This window comes from Medicago truncatula, chromosome 7 (assembly GCF_003473485.1).
Source record: "Medicago truncatula cultivar Jemalong A17 chromosome 7, MtrunA17r5.0-ANR, whole genome shotgun sequence".
In the NCBI taxonomy this organism is placed as follows: domain Eukaryota; kingdom Viridiplantae; phylum Streptophyta; class Magnoliopsida; order Fabales; family Fabaceae; genus Medicago; species Medicago truncatula.
The window spans coordinates 3452925-3472594 of record NC_053048.1 but is presented as its reverse complement, the minus strand read 5'-3'; the positions used below and the strand labels follow the sequence as shown (position 1 = coordinate 3472594).

The 19670-nt window shown below is 29.5% G+C and overlaps 1 protein-coding gene across 1 annotated transcript; it reads right to left on the bottom strand.

Annotated features, from left to right (window-relative positions):
• Nucleotides 1–1034: 1034 nt before the first annotated feature.
• Nucleotides 1035–15770, bottom strand: LOC11422426 (ent-copalyl diphosphate synthase, chloroplastic). Its single transcript, XM_024770682.2, has 15 exons — nucleotides 15626–15770; nucleotides 15396–15467; nucleotides 14962–15065; nucleotides 12659–12941; nucleotides 12364–12541; nucleotides 8813–9027; nucleotides 8420–8540; nucleotides 8227–8339; nucleotides 7917–8143; nucleotides 5069–5184; nucleotides 4055–4153; nucleotides 3710–3949; nucleotides 3032–3155; nucleotides 1767–1961; nucleotides 1035–1281 (listed from the first exon to the last, which is right to left on the bottom strand). Exons 1-15 carry the CDS (start codon nucleotides 15729–15731, stop codon nucleotides 1054–1056), a joined length of 2421 nt encoding a protein of 806 aa, XP_024626450.2. The 5' UTR covers nucleotides 15732–15770; the 3' UTR covers nucleotides 1035–1053.
• Nucleotides 15771–19670: the final 3900 nt, after the last annotated feature.

The window sequence follows — 19670 nt, the reverse complement described above, 5'->3', positions numbered from 1 at the left end:
TTTTTTTTTTTTTTTTTTTTTTCTCTTTGGGCCTTTGGCCCTCTTTTGTAACAAAAAAAAAAGATTTAGGTTCTTCAATTATTTGGTTGGAGATTCTATCTCATGTTAGGGCATATGAAAAATATATATTGAGAGGGGTTCTTAACCCTATTGAAAGAGTAAACTTTGAGTAATCCCCGTGAGATTAACTCAGTTGGCAGAGATAATGCATAATAAATGTAAGGTCTGAGGTTCGAATCCCGAACACCACAAAAAAAAAGAAAAAAGAGTAAATCTTGAGCTCAATATCGTGAACGACAGACCAAAGAGAAACAATTATTTATATACACTTTCGAGAGAAACACATAATTAAAGAAATGCTAACAAGTGCCCTTTGTCTCAATGACACTTGATAAAAAGTTTAAAATGCAAATTTTATCTTGGATTTTGTGTATTCAACCTATTGAAACATCAAAGAGCAATTTTTTTTACATGAAAGTTATCAATTGTTCCCTTTTTTTTTTTCAAAGGAAAAATTGCTTGGACTTAATGAATGAATATGGACTTCAAGGTTGCAAACCTGCAGCCACTTCCGTTGATCCCTCCATCAAATTTCACACTGCAATCCTTGAACCAGCTCTCATATCATATTAAATGTGTTTGAATCACATTCAAAAAGCTAGTTCAAAGAATGAAGGTTCTCAACATATTTATACATTCAATACTTAGTAGTCGAGGAATTTGAGCAATGTGAAACTCCAAAACAACATCAATAGAGCAATTGTTTTAACTTGTGCACAAAGTATAAAGTGAACTAGAATACCCGTGCACATGATCAAAAAAGAACACACCTGATATTCTATCTAATTTATGTTTGCTTAAACACATAAATTACTGAATGTCGAAATCAAACAAATTAAACAGTCACTTAATCCCACAATGTTAGTTGAGATGAAAATATAAAACCAAAGTTTCAGTAATTCATTTAGTACAATTCAGATGAAATATATATTGAATAATAACTATTGATATTTTCCTCTAATTTAAGTATCCATTTCAAGACATTAAACTGGATTAAAGGACTTTATCAAAGAGAACTTTGGCAATATGAAAGTTGATGGTCTTTGAATCACAGAAAGCTGCATAGTAAAAACTCCTTGCAACTGTAAAGAAAGTATTCTTGATATTGAAATCAATATCATTTGGAGATTTTTGGAACACCAATTCTACAAGTTCTTGCATTTTTGACTCTGTCTCTGAATTGGTGATTTTTTCATGTGTATTGCTGCTGCTACTCTTAACCTGGTAATTGTTATCCACAAAAAAATGTAAATAAAAAATTCAGTATACCAAACTAATTTTTTTGTAGAACATCTATGTAATATATATTTTTTTGGTCAAGAGATCTATGTAATATTTTATACATTAGCATATGCTTCTTTCATTTGTTTATATATGTACAAGTGGGGAAGTTAATTAAAAGAATGCATTCAGAGCATGCAATGAATAAAAAAATATATAACATTTGGAATGTAGCTCATTTCCCTATGATATAATGAGATGTTGATTCCTTAGATCGACAGTGGGTCAGTATCGGTCATCATGACCGTTTGATTAAGATAGGACGAGTCACATTTCAACAATGTATTTTTGACCTGATTTATCAAAGTGGGAATATGCGTCGTTTAATCTTGATTTGATGATAAAAATTGTGTAACTAAGTTGAATGCATAATTTCGTTTTTGTCGAGAAATCGAATCTTACAAAATGTTTGTGTTGTCACTAACCTTGTCCTTTTGGTAGCAATGGAGCTTATGGCATATAGAGTTAGTGAGTTGAAGAAGATGCTTGTATTGTGGATTGCATATTTGGTCCTCAGAAATCAAATGGCCAGCACTTAGGTTTATTATTTGTACCAAAAGCTCAGCTTCTCCTTCACATTTGTCTCCTTCACTTTGCCAACTTGAAAGCCACTTTTTCCACTACAATTACATGAAAGAAAAAGTCAAAATGCTTATTTGAACCAATACTTCTATCTGGTAGTTGTGTTAATATACTTATATTTGATTCTCCATTTTTGGTAGAGAGGAACTTCTTTCAGTTGATCAATAAGAATGCTAGCAACACACATTCCAACACACTCTTTTTGATTGGTTAAAATTCACATGGGTCCGACCCAAATATGTGGGTCCCATGTAAATTTGATGGGTCTCATGTGAATTTTAACCAATCAAAGAGAGTGTATTGGAAAGTGTGTGTTAAAATGTGTGTTGTTAGCATTTCTCGTTGGTCAATTGATAGGACAACAAGACAAATAAAATCATTTTAAAACAAAAACTCAATGAAATTACAAATGAGTTTTGATGTTGAAACTTCAATGAAAAATAAAGGCTTAATTGCACTTTTGGACCCCTATCTTTCCAAAAGTTGCGGTTATGGACCCCTAACTAATTTAAATACAAAATAGCCCCCTATATTTTGATTCTTTGGCAGTTTTGGACCCCCAAGGCAAAAAAAAAAAAAAAAAATTCACACGTGGCACCTCACTTAGGGTGCCACGTTAGCGTTGACCGAGTCAACAATGGACTGGGGGTTCAAAACTGCCAAAGAATCAAAACATAGGGGGCTGTTTTGTATTTAAATTAGTTAGGGATCCAAAACTGCAACTTTTGAAAAGATAGGAGTTCAAAAATGCAATTAAACCAAAAATAAATGGTATCAATAAAATTAAGACTGAGTTTTGGTTGAATTTAACTTTAATTAAGAGGAATCTTTGCATCACGTATTTTTGCACTTAAAATGGCTAGGTTCAAACTTCATTAGGATTGTTTTTTAAGGTTATTATTATTATATTTAAAAAAATATATATAATACATGAGGTTGAAAATTGTCAAAAGTACCATCTCAATGTTTCATTTTTTTCATGATATTTTGATTTTGTTAAATTGTGATAAAACCAATACAAATGATTTCCAAAAAGTATGTGTAACTAATAACGAATCAGTCAAATTCATGCATATTAATTAAAAGGATTGAGGATTGGAAGACTCACACATTGATGCATATCATATCCAATTTCATGACCATAAGAGACAAATATATCTCCTGATATTTGATCTATGGTTGCAACAAGTGTCTCAACGAGTTCATCTCCTGTTTTGTTCTTGTTCAACCTCCTGCACTCATACATATAAAATGGAAATTTTCAATTTCACCTTAGTCTAAACTACATAGTAATTAATACTATTTCTATTTAGTTTATAGATGTACTAAATTATTTCCTTAATAATAGTTAAGAAAATTATTATGAGACAAAAAGGACAAAAAGTCTCAAAATTATTATACGACATTTTTTGAATGTTACTAATAATACATTAAATGTTACTGAAGCTATTTAGTAACACGGACTTTACCTAATAAATTGGTCAAATGTTACTAAATTAATTTAGTACCATTTTTTTTTATTTAGTTACATTTTTCAACTGTTACTAAATCTTAATTATGCTGTAGTGGTATAAAGATTAGGTACTATCTTAAAAGCAAAATGACCTTGTAATATCATAATTATCTTTTTTTCTTATAACATTTTTTCTTTCTGATGACCAATCAAATTAGAGTGTGTTTGCAACGATTTAATCTCACATTCTCGTTCTTACGGAGTCGAGAAGACTTTTATTACCTTACAATTATCTACGTACCATATTATAGAAATATGTATAAGTTAACATACCTTCCAATGGAATAGTCTTGCCGATTGATGTAGTCACTGAATTTTTTCACAAAATCTTTCTTCAAATCTGCATCACTGACATAAGATGTAATTGTCTCAAGCAATGCTGTTGTTTTGGCCCATGCAAGTCTCTCATGAGACCTTTCAGGCTCAAATATGTTTGCTGCTGCCAAAAAGTAGGCCAATAGAAGTTCCCTTTTGCTCAATCCAAATTCTCCTAATCTAGATTCTGAGTACCACCTAATAAATGTGATCATTGCAACAATGAGTATTAGCTCGAGGTGAATAGAAGAAAAACGATGATAATCGAGTTAGACCCAATCTAAATTTTAAGATTAATCTTACTTTTGAATCATGCTCCATTCTTTTAGATGTTGTGTTTGGCAGTTGTTGTAGTCTAATTTAGCAAGCTCGAGATAATTGTTGTTGCTCACATTCAACATCCTTTGAAAAGAGTAATTTAATTCAAGAAAAAATTGCAAAATTTAGAGTATAATAACAGTATGAAGTATAAACGAATTAAAATTAGTTGCGACTTATCATATAGATCTTCGAATGTGGATATTAATATTCATCAGAATTAATTCATACATGGAAGACTATATATATATATATATATGGACATATCTAGTGAAAATGTCTTCTTTATATGAGAATGGTGAGAATACTTCTTAACCATTAGATCTAAAATAAATGGATAAGATTAAAAAAGTCCATTTAAAAAACACATGTATCTCTCCTCTCCTACTACATTATTTCTAATAAACCCATTTTTATCTTTTCATCTTCCTGAACCCACAATAAAATAATTGAATGGGAAAACTTTCATCATAGTGCTTGCTAGTATCGATCCACCATTAACGTGTGGCTGATGTTTATTTTGATAAGCCGTAAATGGGTTCGTCAAGTTCGATCCTATGTATCCATTTTTTTGTTTAATTGCTATTAAGGTTACAACAACGATCCGAGGGATAAAGGTCACAGTGATCAGCAAGAAAGAGAGCATAAGAGTATTCATGTGGGAGATATCCATACAGATTTATAGTAGAATGAACTAGATTTAATAAAAGATAATAAGAAAATACAATGATGAGAGTTATTTATAAGGATGAGTTAGTGTAACAAACTCTTAACTACCTAACCATAGTTTAGTTATGAACTAACTATAGTTTATTCAATATAATCTAATACAAAACATAAATAAAAATATTCAAAACTTGTGACAAATTAAATAGGTTAGTGGGGGGTATTGATGCCTTGGTTGAAATTAATCCAATGCATGGTTGACACTTATTTGTATAAAAAATTTAGACTAAAAAGAAAAAAGGATGTTAGTTAGAAGAACATATTGCAAAGTACCTGTAAAGTGTTTTGGAAATCCAAACGTCACTTTCACCACCGTATTGATCAATGTAGAATCTTGTCTCCACACGACTCAAATTTGCATACCATGGCACGTCTAATGCATAAGCTATCTGCCATAAGAAGATACACTATTACTCCTATTATTTTTATTTGGGTCTTGCTAACTAGTATCCCAAACCATTAGTTAAGAAAATAAAAAAAAAAATATTTACATTGAAAACATCGTCTTTTATACTTTTAAAACTTTGATTAGACAAATTTCAAGATATTTATATTAGGGTTAAATATGTTTTTGATCCCTATAAATATGTCAATTTTTCATTTTAGTCCCTCTAAAATTTTCCTTCAACATTTAGTCCCTATAAAATTTTCAATCACAACTTTTGGTCCCTATTTTTAATTTAATTTTTGTATTTTTTAATGAAATTATGCAGAAATGTGTAAAATATTCTAAAAAAATTTCCTTTAAAAAATTAGAATTTTTTAACAAAACACAAATTAAATATGAATTTTTAACCGTAAAAGATATAAAAATTCATATTAAATTTATGTTTTCTTCAAAAATTCTGAATTTTTTTTGGAGTGATTATTATAATATTTTGAATTTTTCTGGAAAATTTTATTAAATAATATGAATTCTACATATGAGTTTACTTTAAAAGAGGGACAAAAAATGAAGATTGAAAATTTTATAAGGACTAAAAATCAAAGGAAAATTTTAGAGGGACTAAAACGAAAAGTTGATATATTTATAGGAACCAAAAACATATTTAACCATTTATATTATATTTGGTTTCTTTAATTGGTGCTCTAAGGGCACTAACTAGTTAGCATTTTCCTTTTTATTTTTCTTTTCATTACCATGCTATTAGTACAAAATTACAAGTTTTTCCACTGTTGTCTAATAATGACTAATCTTATTTGAAAAATTTATAGGACACATAAAGTGGATTTACCTCTCTTCAGTTATATATTTTTCATGCGCAAGAGCGGGAGATCGAACCGTGACCACTTAATTAAGACATCCAAGTTATTTACTAGTTGAACTAATCTATTACTAATCCATTCGTCCCAAATTATAAATTATTCTGGGAGAAAATGTGTTCCAAATTATAAATCGTTTTACAATATCAATAAAACATTAATGTTGCATTTCATAATATAACGTTAAGTATTTATTATCCCTTCTTTCCATTTTTTAATTTATCATTATCATACCATTTATTATGGACAATTTTATAAAACAACTTATAAATCTTTTTCTCACATGAAATTATTTACATTTCTTAATACAATTATAATTTAGAACGGAAGGATTATTAGTCATTCCTTTTTTTTATCTGTAAATCGGGTATCCTCCGCGTACAACTGGTGAGTCTAATCTCTCGAACATTGTGGGACCTAAATGGAAGACAAGCTCTCCCTAAAAGTTTTAAAGCTATTGCATGCCACGGTTTTGTTTTAAAATATAAGCATTGATTGCAAATTTGACTTACATAAAAAATGTAAATATAATTAATGTGTATATTTTGTCTAAGAATATTACTAAATTGTCATTTGTATATAGTTTTTTTTTTTTTTTTTTTTTTTTTTTTGCGATGGCCAGGGTTCGAACTCCAGACCTTACATATTTTATGCGTTGTCTATACCAACTGTGCTAAGCTCAGGAGGAAATTTATACATAGTCTATTACAAAGCAAAGTAATAGTATTAATTAAGGTTATATTTAAATCATAATAATAAATGTATCCAAAAAATTGAGAGCTATAATTAGGGACCAAATGAGTATTCATTTGTGTAGGAATGTGTGGTGCCAACTTCTTCATAAATTATCGACTTTGAGCCACCTAATACCTTGCTATATACTCCCTCCAAAATCAGTATTTATACTTATTGAATAATTGACGTATTGGTCTATATTATAAATCATATACTTTAGTTATTCAATAAATCTAAAAAAATCGAAAAAATTAGTACACATCAAATTGTGTTCAAGACCAAACTCCTAAAATGATCCCATAATTTTCAAGACATTCTCACTTTAGACCCTAGAAAAATCTAAATAAATAGAGTTCTTTTTATCAAGAATGTTATCACACTTTGCAAATATACCCAAATTCAACAATTATAAATGTACACTTTATATTTTTTAACATTCATTTAACATTTTATTTTATCTCTATCTCTATTTATCTATCATATTATCAACGTTAATACCTCATTATATTTATTACATTTTCTCTCTATCTCTTAAAGATGCATACACTCATATGAGATGTACATCAAACAATTTCTCTTTCTAACATTTTATTTTAGTTTTAATTTTTGTTATTTTGGATTTTTTTTTAGTTTTCAACGTTTAAAACAAATTATAGTTTTTTAGTAAAAGAAGAGAGTGTAAAGGTATCACATGATAAATATTTTAAATTTTAAAAACTCATGTTTAATTTATCAATTGTGTACTTGCTGAAAAGTACGATGAAGAAACTAGGGTTTAGTCTCATTAGATCATGCCATGAGAATGCTCTCAAGAGGGACATTTACCGTCTCTTTGAGCTTATATTTTCGTGTCTTAGACCACAAGTAACTTAGACTCCAAGACAGCAGGCGAGTGTTCTAGAAGATGGGAAAGGCGGTTTATGCCTTCTAAGACCAAAGACGCCCCCCTGTCGGCAAGCCTTTATTGAGGGCTCGCAAGCCTTTAATATAATATCGGCGGTCCAAATTGAAAAAAAATTATTTAAAAATTCAATAACCAAACATATTGTAGAGACTAAATAATAATAAAGACTCTTAACCAAAAAAAAAATAAAGACTAAATTTTCTTAACACTATTACATACCTCTCCCGGCAGGTTCTTCATAATGACCCATTTATCTATTAGTTCATTTGCTTCACTCTTCTCCCTCAAAAAATTGGCAGAGAAATGCTTGGCTTGTTCAAGGATTTTCTCTCCTGGAAACATCACTTGAGTGGCTTTGTATAGGCTATACATTGGGGTCACAGACTGTGTGCGTTCACCAGCAAAGCAGAAGAATTCACCATTTCTTTCAAAGTTCTTAAACACATCTATAACAAAATATGAAATTAAAATCCATTACCATTGCATAAATATATTATATTAATGGGTGATCAACTAATAAAATACTCACTGGCTGAGACATGGTGGCCATGTAATCTTAGTAATCTGAAAGCCATTGATGTGTCATCAATATCTTGAACATTTGAATTTCTTCCGGAAAAGATGCCCTTTTCAGTCCAATATCTGAAATTTTATACAATTGCTTGTAGAGGAAAAGGACATTTAAAAAATGTTGGATTCCGAGGAGAGCCTAAATTTTTTACCTATAAACATAACACATACAATCTTTGATCTCTTGTTGAAAATACCGCGAAATTCCAAGGCGTTCAAGGCGATCAACCACCCAAGTACGTTCAAACGTATCCAGAGGAAATGCAAATGGTACTGATATATGTATATACATAAACAATCATGCCTTAGTCAAATTAGTAAAGATATTGTATTATATGTGGCTTGACAAAAACAAAAAATATTATAGATGATACTCCTTCCGATTTTAAATATCAGTAAAAAATGGTTAAAGAAATTTGATATCTTTGGTTTGGGCCAAGGTGGTATAATTTAACATACTATATTATAAAAAGAGGGTATATACATGAATAGTGAAAGTTTAAAGAAAAAGCTAATAGTCAAGCCAATAGATAGTAGCACTTTACCACCCCCATTGAACTTGTTGACAATTTTATTCAAATATTTGAAGCAATTTTCATCTTTAGTTTGCATTAGTGCAAAGGCTGTGGAAGACGTAGAAGTCAAGAATGATCCATCTTGAGATTGCAATTTTAGAAGTTGTTTCCAATCCAAGTCTGACATTCCCTCCAAGCTATATAGCAAAGTTGTGGGTATTTTGTGCATCATCTCTCTTGGTATTCTATTTCCAACAACACCACAACAAACACATTAAGATAAGATAAAATTAAGATTACAATTTTCTTTAATTTTCTCATTCATTAATGTGCATATTATTAAGATTAAGATTAACATAATATTTTTTTAAGAAAAATTTAAGTAATTAAAATTGAGGTGTACCGATACTCTGCTTCATAAATTTATAAATTAATGATTATTTTATGAAATAAATGGTTATTTGTCATTATTTATATTTTAGAAAACATCATCTCATGAGAAAAAAAAACATCATTTCATTGTTTATATAAATTATATTAAATTTTTAACATTTTCTCATAAAAAAAATATCAATATTCTTCATTATGAGCAATAAAAATTAAAAAAAAAGTAAATTTTATTTCATCGACGCTTTTGGTAAATAAGATTTAATTATTATAATTGTCAATGATAGAAAATAATTATTTTTTCTTCAAAAAACAATCAATTTAATTATTAATTTAATGTTTGGTGTATCGGTACACTTAAAATGTTGGATGTACCATAGAATTTGCCATTAAAATTAGGCTTAAATATGTGTTTAGTCCCTATAAATAGGGTTAACTTGAATTTTTGTCCTTGTACTTACTCTATTCATTCCAAAATTGTCATGCAATTATTAATTATTTGAATTTTGGTTCTAATCTCATTTGATTACTGATATGACATATGAGTAATGCGTAGCAGAGACATGGCACTAGATGACTGGGCTAGGCCAGTGATGACTAAGTAAAAAATAATTTAAGTAGGTATGGCAATGGGGCGGGGTGGGGACGGGTTTTACCCTCCCCGTCCCCATATCCGATTCTCATCTACTTATCCGTTACCCTACCCATATCCAACGGGGATGAGAAATTGAATCTCATCCCCGACGGGTTCGGGTATCCCCGCCTCATCCCATCCGTATATCGAATAATTTTTTTTTTAATAAAAAATAGAAGTTTTTTTTTGCATCTCCATGAGCAACGTTGTAATACATTATCCAACAATATGCTCACTTCAACATTTGTTAGACGGAATGATTTAGTTGATCCTTTAAATATCAATGGTAGTTTTTATTAGGCTAAAGTGCACTTTTCCCCCCCTAACTTTCAAAAACTTGCAATTTTGGCCCCCTAAGTACCAAAACCACAATTTAGCACCCCTAAGATTTAGCCCCATTGCAACTTTGGTCCTTTTGATCAATTTTGACCTAGTCAACGCTGATTTGGCATGCCACATGTGTATTTTTTAATTTTCTTTTTTTTAAAAGCCACATAATCATTTATTAAATTAAAAAAATGAAAAAAGAAATTGAAAAATTAAAAAAAAATCAGATTTTTTTTTTTAAAAAAAGAATTATGGAAAGAAGAAGAATCTTTTATACCTTTTTTATTTTCCTTTTCTATTATTATTTTTTTTAAATTCTGATTTTTTTTTCTTTTTTCATTTTTTTTAATTTAATAAATGATTATGTGGCTTTTAAAAAAAAATAAAATTAAAAATACACATGTGGCATGCCAAATCAGCGTTGACTAGGTCAAAATTGTTCAAAAGGACCAAAGTTGCAATGGGGCTAAATCTTAAGGGGGCTAAATTGTGGTTTTGGTACTTAGGGGGCCAAAATTGCAAGTTTTTGAAAATTAGGGGGGGAAAGTGCACTTTAGCGTTTTTATTAACATGACAATTATCAAACAAAATAACATGACATATCAACATAAAATAATTTTTTACATTTGGGATGTGTATGAGTATGGGTTCGGGGTGGGTACCTATATTCCTGTTACCCGTCCCATACCCGTGTTTTGAAATCGGGGAAAACCCATACCCATACTCAAACTCAGTTAAAACGAGGAAAATCCGTCAAATTGGGTTTGGTTCGGACGGGTAACCGCATGTATGGATTTTGTTGCCATGCCTAAATTTAAGGGACGATTTTGCCGTTAATGTATTGAGTTCACTGTGAAATTACCAGTTTGCCCTTCCCATCATCTTGTTCTTCTTCAAAACTCAGTTCTCTCTCTTGAAAGTGCAGTCACGCCAAAAACTTAAGAACTTTGATGCAACAACCCAAAAGTGAGTCAAGAATCGTTACAACTTCGGTTTTCTTATGATGTTACAAAATTGAATATTTTTGTTCATTCTAAAAGTGAAGAGGTGAGTTACTTTTTGTCTTGTCTTTTCTTTTGTGGTTTTTGTGAAAGTTTTTAGTTTGAAATTTGAAAATTGATTTGTGTTGCAGCTTCACCTTGAAGTGGATGAAAGCTATAATTTGTTTGTTTCAAAGGCCACTGGTTTTGGGAAAGTGATAATTGAGGTTTGGTTTTGGTTCTGTGACAATCTTTTGCTCTTGAATTCTGATGTATGATGATGTTTTTTTTTTATTATTTTGTTGTGTGAATTTCAAGTGTTTGTTGTCCCCTTTTGTTTTCTTTTGTTGTTCTAATTTCTTTTGTTAGTCATTTTAGCATGCCTGTTTTCATTAAGGACATTTTGGTTCATTCAAGTAAAAAATTCTGAGTCAGCATCCTCTTAGTCCAATCAATAGTGGACACATCACCTAATCACGTCCACATCAGTGACATTATGATCCCAAAGACCAAAACTCAAATGATTAGTAATTGCATGACAATATTTGAAGGATTAGTAAGTATAGAGACAAAAATTCAAATGAACCCTATTTGCACGGACCACACACATATTTAAGTTATAAAATTACGACAAAGTAAACAATATATAACTATAGAAGGGATAAAACTGTAAATAAGTGAAAATTGTAATATCTTTAATATTTTGTGTGAGATGTATTACTTTTTATTTGAATATCTAAATGAGTCTTACGTTTCCTTAAAAAAAATAAAAAATGAATGAGTCTCACGTTTACAAATTAGTCATTTTATAAATAAACATCCAATCATATAACCCAACACCCTAAAAAATGATTAAACAGGTCATAACAATAACTCTGTATTTTTTTTGTTGAAGAAACAAAAACTCTATATGATTAAATTGCAACAATAATTCATTTATTAAATCATAATTATCTCATTTTTCAAATACTCCCTCCGTCCCAAATTGTATGACGTTTTGGGCATTTCACACATATTAAGAAATGTAATTAATATTGTGTGGGAAAGAGATATTATGAGTTGTTTTACAAAATTGTCCTCAATAAATGACATGAGAAAGATAAATGAAGGAATTGAAAGAAAAAAGAGTAATATATAGTTAAGGATATAATAGGAAAAGTAACATTAATTTTTCATTGGTATTGTAAAACGACATACAATTTGGAATAAATATTTTTTCTAAAGTGACATATAATTTGGGACGGAGGGAGTACCTTCTAAGTTTTTCATCTCTCTTTGCAAAAATGTTTTTTAATATTGGAGAATCATTTGGCACATCAATGTTCAATCTACGAGCTCTATCAAGAAGTGAAGGGAATATAACTTCAAAACCAGCTAGCTCCTCATTCTCATCCTCAAGCTTGTCAAGATTCTCTCTGAAAAATGACATTGCTATATATACACATACACATGACGATATCAGCCATATTTGACCTCAATTCTCCACAATATAAATATGATAACAATTTAAAATCTTGATAACAAGACTAATATGTTAATGTATATTACCTTTGTCACACTTTTCAGGGTGCATATTCCATGTTGTTAATGCAATAACACAAGCCAGTGTGCTAAGGATCCGATCATGTGTTAAAAACAGTTGACTATCACCCCATGAACCATCTTGAAGTTGATTTTTCACAATCCACTCTAGACTAGATGGAAATTGTGGTGTACCACTAGTATGCACATCTTCCACAAGTGCAACCCAAGCAGTATCATAAGCAGACATATTTGTCTTTCCATCTTCCAATGAACTCAATATTGATTTGATTGAGTTCACTAAACCGACCTTCTTATTAACCATAAAATGTATATTAATTAATGTATTGTAGTAACCAAATGAAAAAGATTAAGAAAATAAAATTATAAAGTGTGATTGAATATAAGTAACTCTAAATACACAATAGTAACCAACTTAGTTTTTTAGTGAGAGAAATTCCAACTTTTTTCTAAATTTTCTTTCTCTTTCACTCTTCGAAGATGGGTGGTTTTAGGTCATTTTTATCATAGAATCACTCCTCAACATCTTTTTTCTCTTTTCTTTTGATTTAAATAACCGATTACCACTGATATCAAGTGTTTTGTTTTGTGTTTTTCTTCTTCATGATTTCGTCGTCTGAGGGCTGTGTTGTGTTGTTCGTAGTCTTGTGCGACATTATTTGATTTCACGTTTTGTTGCGATGTTCGTTTGGTTCATATTGAAGGATCAACTTCAGTCAATCACGGATTCAATTAATGATTTTGACGTCAAGTTGTAGATCCGGAAGAATGAGTATTATGGTGATTTAGATTTTATCATATTAATTATTGGGTTAATAGTGCTTTTCACCTCTGTAATATAGGTCATTTCCAGTTTTCGCCCCTATAAAATTTTCGGTTTGAATTGCATCCTTATAAAACTTTTTTTTTCCAAAAAACACTCCTCCCCCATCCAACTCAGCAAATTCGCTTACGTGGCGCTGATTTGACATTTTTTTTAATTGGCCATGTGTCAAAAATATATTCACATAAGATTTTATTTTTAAAAAATAAAAAAAATCCAAAAAAATATTCAGTTTTTTTTTCCAAAAATTTTAAAAATCGAAAATTAATTTTTAAAAATAAAAAAAATATTAAGATTTTTTCCGAAATATAAAAAAACAGTCATATTTGTTTCCAAAAAATTTAAAAATCGAAAAAAAAATTAGATTTTTTTCTTCTTTCAAAAATTAGAAAAGATTTTTTTAAAAATTAAAAATATTTTAAAAAATTCTGGAATTTAATTTTCAAAATAAAAAAAAAGCAAATTTTCAAAATTACGAAAGAGGTCAGATTTTTTTTAAAAAAAATCTGTATATAAATATAGAAAAAATTCAGATTTTTTAGTCAAAAATTTTATTCCACAATTTTAATAAAGTATTGGGAAAAAAATCATTTCATTCAAGAAATATAAGATTTATGATTACTACCTCCTCTAAGGAAAAGCTTAATTCTAGGAAAAATGGAATTTCCACGACTTTTTTAAAACCCTCTAAATTTGTATCCAGATTTTTAAAAATTAAATTTTTTTAAAAAATATGACCTTTTTTTTTATTTTGAAAATTTACTATTTTTTGTATTTTGAAAATTATATTCCAGAATTTTTTAAAATCATTTTTAATCGAAAAAAATCTTAATAGTTTTTTTTTTAAATTTTTGAAAAAAATCAGAGCTTTTTTCGATTTTTCCAAAGAATATGACTATTTTTCTGTTTTTTTATATTTCGGAAAAAATCTTAATATTTTTTCCGAATTTTTTAAAAATTATTTTTCAATTTATTAAATTTTTGAAAAAGAAACTGAATATTTTTATGATTTTTTTTATTTTTTAAAATTTATTTTCAAATATTTTTAAAGTAAAATCTGATGTGAAATTTTTTTTAACACGTGGCCAATTAAAAATAATAAAAAATAAAAAAAAAGCCAAATCAGCGCCACATAAGCGAATTTGCTGAGTTGGATGGGGGATGGGTGTTTTCTGGAAAAAAAAAATGTTTTACAAGGATGCAAATCAAACCGAAAATTTTACAGGGGCGAAATCCAAAAATGACCTATATTACAGGGGTGAAAAACACTATTAACGCTTAATTATTTATAGACATTTTGCCGTTGTATGTTATTAACTTGTGTGTTGTGAGTTTGTTCATAGATTTATCCTTTACGTTTTTAGCGATATTTATTCTGATGTATTATATCAATTTAAATGAATGAATATCATTTTGTTTTTGTAAAGAAAAAACTCTATTTTTTTTAGGCAAACTATAAATAAATATTAATTAATCTTAAAAGTACCACAATATCTTGGTCCTCCTCATCATCTATGACTTTGTCATCCTCCACGTTAGTCTCACACAACTTTAACGTTTTTACATTAGTTTCAAACTCTTCATGATATTCTGCAAAACAAAATCAAATATTAAATTTACTTATTTATATAATAAAATCTAATGATGTAGTACACCACTCAAGAGTTCGAAATACCACATCTCCACAAAATATTTAAGGCATTGAGAATATATGTCATTGTTATTATATATAAACAATATTAAAATGATTCATAGTCGATATGAGATTATTATTCAGAGTTGATTAATATCAACAATATCTCTCTCAAATGTGTGAATATTCCACATCACTATACTTAATCCTAACACTAGGACTCTGCTCCTCTACTAGGAGCAACAATAGAGCAATGATCGTGGACCACCATAAAAAATTACGTATACCTTGAGTTTGTGATTTGGATATTGCTTTGCACCTTTTCTCTTTATTCTCCTTAGGAACAAACGATATAGAACCTATAAAATAAATAAATAAATAAATAATAAAATAAGAAACACAACTTTTTTAATTTTTTTTCGAAATTTGATGTTAAATTTGTGTGTTCAAATAATTTATGTATGGGTTGTATAGAGCAACAAGAACAACATATATAAGAAATTAATGAATCACATACCTAGAGAGGATTTGGAGTAGAGAGAAGAAGAGGAAGAGATATTAGATGGAAAAGAGAAATGGTAATTAGAAGAATAGAAAGAGGGAAGCAAGTGATGAGTAGACATGATGTGTGTGTTGATAGGTGGAACTTGGGAGTTTAAGGTAGGTAGCAAGTCAAAGGAGAGGCAAACAGACGAAAATGACATCTCTAAAGATTCCCACTAATGGATGAATGGCATATTTCAAACTACTTGAGATTCTTCCTTCCATATTATATATAGTATGTGTTTTGTTTTCAGTGGCTGCCTTAACATGGACGCACGTTCTGTTAGAAGCTACAATTTATAGCTTCTCCATTTTCACAGTAAAATGCATCAAAATTTGCAGTGAAATGTGTATTCATACATACTAAGGGTATACATACATACTAAGGGTCGAAACACTAAGTAACTTCAGGTTAGCTTTAAATTCAATATATTTGTAAGAGTATTTTTTTTCCTACCTTATGACTTTTTCATGCGCTTTTTTTTTTTTTTTTTTTTGAAATTACCCTTTGTTCTAATTATGAAATATGAACTAGATTATTCAGATTTTTGGATTATATAATTTGAATTTTTGTATTTCCTAGATTTTCAGAACAACAGTGACGCATATAATTACAATGACATAATTAAAAATGAACATAAAATAAATGAAATAGACAGAAAAGAAAAGTTAAGAAACAAAGATGATACAAATTCTCATTTTATTAATATATAAATATTTTTATAGTATATTTACAATAAAATTGAAGCTTATTACACAAAATTGTTAAACACCATGGATATTTTATTAAACACCTAATGTTAAACCTGTGGTGCAAGAAGATGGAGGGGAAAGGAGAGGGGTGGAAAAGAAGATGGAGGGGGAAGGAGGTTGGGGGTAAAGTTTGTTTGCTCTCTAAGACAAATGAGACTTTGATGGTCAACCTAACATCCAAACAAATCAACCTTACACTCAAGTAAATGGTGCCAATTTGCAGAGTGGCATCATCACCTTTGAAATGCCAACGGTTGAAGCATTTTGTAGAAGAAAAGGGAACAAGAGAATGTCAGATGATGGAATGAGAAATTTTGAAGGATTAATGGGTATTTATAGTGTGGAATTTGTGAAGAATGAGTGCGTAGAATGTAACGATTCATAAATGAGGGTCAAAAAAACGTGTTCAATTTGTCTGACCAGTCATTACAACTTGTAAAACTCAAAGAAAAACGTGTTCCATAATTACTTTTGATGAGCAAGTAACCGTCTAAACTCCGAGTTAGTTCAGATTATATAATTCGAAAACATCCTAAAAATATTTGGATTATACAATCCAAAAATGTCAAGACTGTGTTAAAGTTCGTACTTTACAGGGTGAGGGAGTATTTGAATTTTAAAATCCGAACATGTTCGGTACATGATTTTTTGTATGGGTTGTCTAGTTAATTGTGTTAGTTCTCTTTTTTACCTTGAAGCTGAACCGCTGATTGGAAGCTATGGTGTGGTAACCTTGCGTTAATTTTCAATGAGAAATTTGTGAAGTTAGGACCATGGTTTGATTTAACAACTGTCATGAGTAGAAATACTACGGTTGAGTATGTGTTGATATATACATTGCTATACTTTGATCTTGTGGACAAGATCACTTTTAGAGGGTTTGGTAATGATATGTTTAGTGTATGCAATACTTTTCACTTAGAAGCTTATTCAAGGCAGCATGGATGGTCCAATGTTCTTGTTCTTTTGGGAATTATTAATGATTTGTGGCAAAATGTAAATGGTAGTTAATGACCTACTTCTCAAATTGCAGCCGTAAAAGAGATTATCAGGTGATATTCACGCAAACTACTCCATGTTAAAAGAGATGCAACATGCAACCATCAGTGAGTATCTAATTCCTTGTGTCCACTTCAAACAATGGGATCATAGTCAACATTTGTGTGTGTCTTCAACATCAAGGTCCTCTCAGAGCAAGCAGTGAGATCATGGAAAACTAATCCATTTAACCAATTTCTACAGCCTTGAGAATAAGGATGATCTTGAAGGATAGGTAATGATCGGATACTTTAAATAAGGAGCACTCATATCGTGACTCATCTGGTTCTAAAAGCAAAGACGGCTCACCTTAATCTAGAAGGATCTACTGTAGGGAGTAATATTGAATATGTTTGGGTACACTTGTCTTATTGTGGGTGTGCATTTACCTATATAAGAATTGTATGACCTTATAAATGAATTAATGAAGAATTTGAGTATTATCTTTAGTTTCTTAGATAGAAGTAGTTAGAGTAATATTCATCACCTATCACATACCATATTTAAATGGGTTTTAAGACTCATCAAAAGCTAGCTCAAATGATGAAAGTTCTCAAACACATTCATACATCCCATAATCTAGAAATTTGAGCAATGTAGAACTCCAATACAACATCAATAGTGTAAAATGAATTATATGTAATATCCGTGATAGAGTACAACTGATTTTCTATTTAATATATATATATATATATATATATATATATATATATATATATATATATATATATATATATATATATATATATATATGAGTTAGGATCCGTTAACACTAGGTGTTAACGAATTCGTTGACACAAAATCTCAACCGTTTATTTTATTTAATCAATGGCTTGTAGTTTTCTATTATGTGTGTATTATTTCTCTCAATCACACAACATTATATGAGTTAGGATCCATTAAAGGAAAGATAGAGAAAAAAAAATCAAGAAATATTTTATTACATTAATTGTTTTAGTGTTTGTTTTAAGCCTTTAGATTAAACAAATTGAATGGATGAGATTTAGTGTCATATTTAATTTGACACCTTGGTGTCATTTGATCCTAACCCATATATATATGTATGCATGCTTAAAAAAATAATATTACTGAATGTCGAAATCAAACAAACAAACACTTAATCTCACAATGTTAGTTGAGATGAAAATATAAAACCAAAGTTGCAGTAATAATAAGTACTCATTTAGTACAATTTAGATGAAATATATTGAATAATAATTATTGATATTTTCCTCTATTTTAAGTATCACTGTCACATGTACAATGAAAATGAAATCTAATACCCATCCATTTCAAGACATTAAACTGGATTAAAGGACTTTATCAAAGAGAACTTTGGCAATATGAAAGTTGATGGTCTTTGAATCACAGAAAGCTGCATAGTAAAAACTCCTTGCAACTGTAAAGAAAGTATTCTTGATATTGAAATCAATATCATTTGGAGATTTTTGGAACACCAATTCTACAAGTTCTTGCATTTTTGACTCTGTCTCTGAATTGGTGATTTTTTCATGTGTATTGCTGCTGCTACTCTTAACCTGGTAATTGTTATCCCCAAAAAAAAAAGTAAATATAAAATTCTGTATATCAAACTAATCAACAAATGATATACTACCATGGTCCATCCTAGTTGAGTTTACTTTACTAAATTAGTTCATAAATCATATCTATGTAATTTTTTATTTGTTTTAGGTAGAACATCTATTTATACATTAGCATATGCTTCTTTGATTTGTTTATACATGTACAAGTGGGGAAGTTAAAAAAAATGCATTAAGAGCATGCAATGAGTAAAATCAGTGGCGTAGTCAGGACCATGGGGTAGGGGGTGCGGAAATTTTTTCTCATAAAGAAAATTTAGGATAAGAGGATGATGCTCTGGTATAAGGTAGAGAAAATCTTCAAGCTCAAAAAATATGTACAGAGAGATTTACATTCATCTCTTTTCAAGGACATTGACGGGGCTAAAAACCGAAAAATTCCCAATCCAAAACATGTCTCTAATCACTATTAAACTCTTGAAATAGGTAAAAGCTTTCTAACTTTACTTAATAATAATAATTAGGCTAAATTACACCAGATGTTCTTTTAAGTTATTTAATTGTAATAAAGTTGTCATTTAAATATTTTTCGTAATTTTAATTGTAATTTTTAGGCCCAGAATAACTTACATTTTTAAGATCTAAAATACCCAAAAATTATTACGGTTAAATAACTTAAATGATCTA

Excerpts from the sequence above, each read along its gene's own strand:
- LOC11422426 (XM_024770682.2), bottom strand. The coding sequence starts at position 15,731 with ATGTCTACTCATCACTTGCTTCCCTCTTTCTATTCTTCTAATTACCAT. Across the intron at positions 12,942-14,961 it reads AGGAGGACCAAGATATTGTG|GTCGGTTTAGTGAACTCAAT; the intron begins GTACTTTTAAGA and ends GTTAATAAGAAG. Across the intron at positions 1,962-3,031 it reads GATATGATATGCATCAATGT|TGGAAAAAGTGGCTTTCAAG; the intron begins GTGAGTCTTCCA and ends ATGTAATTGTAG.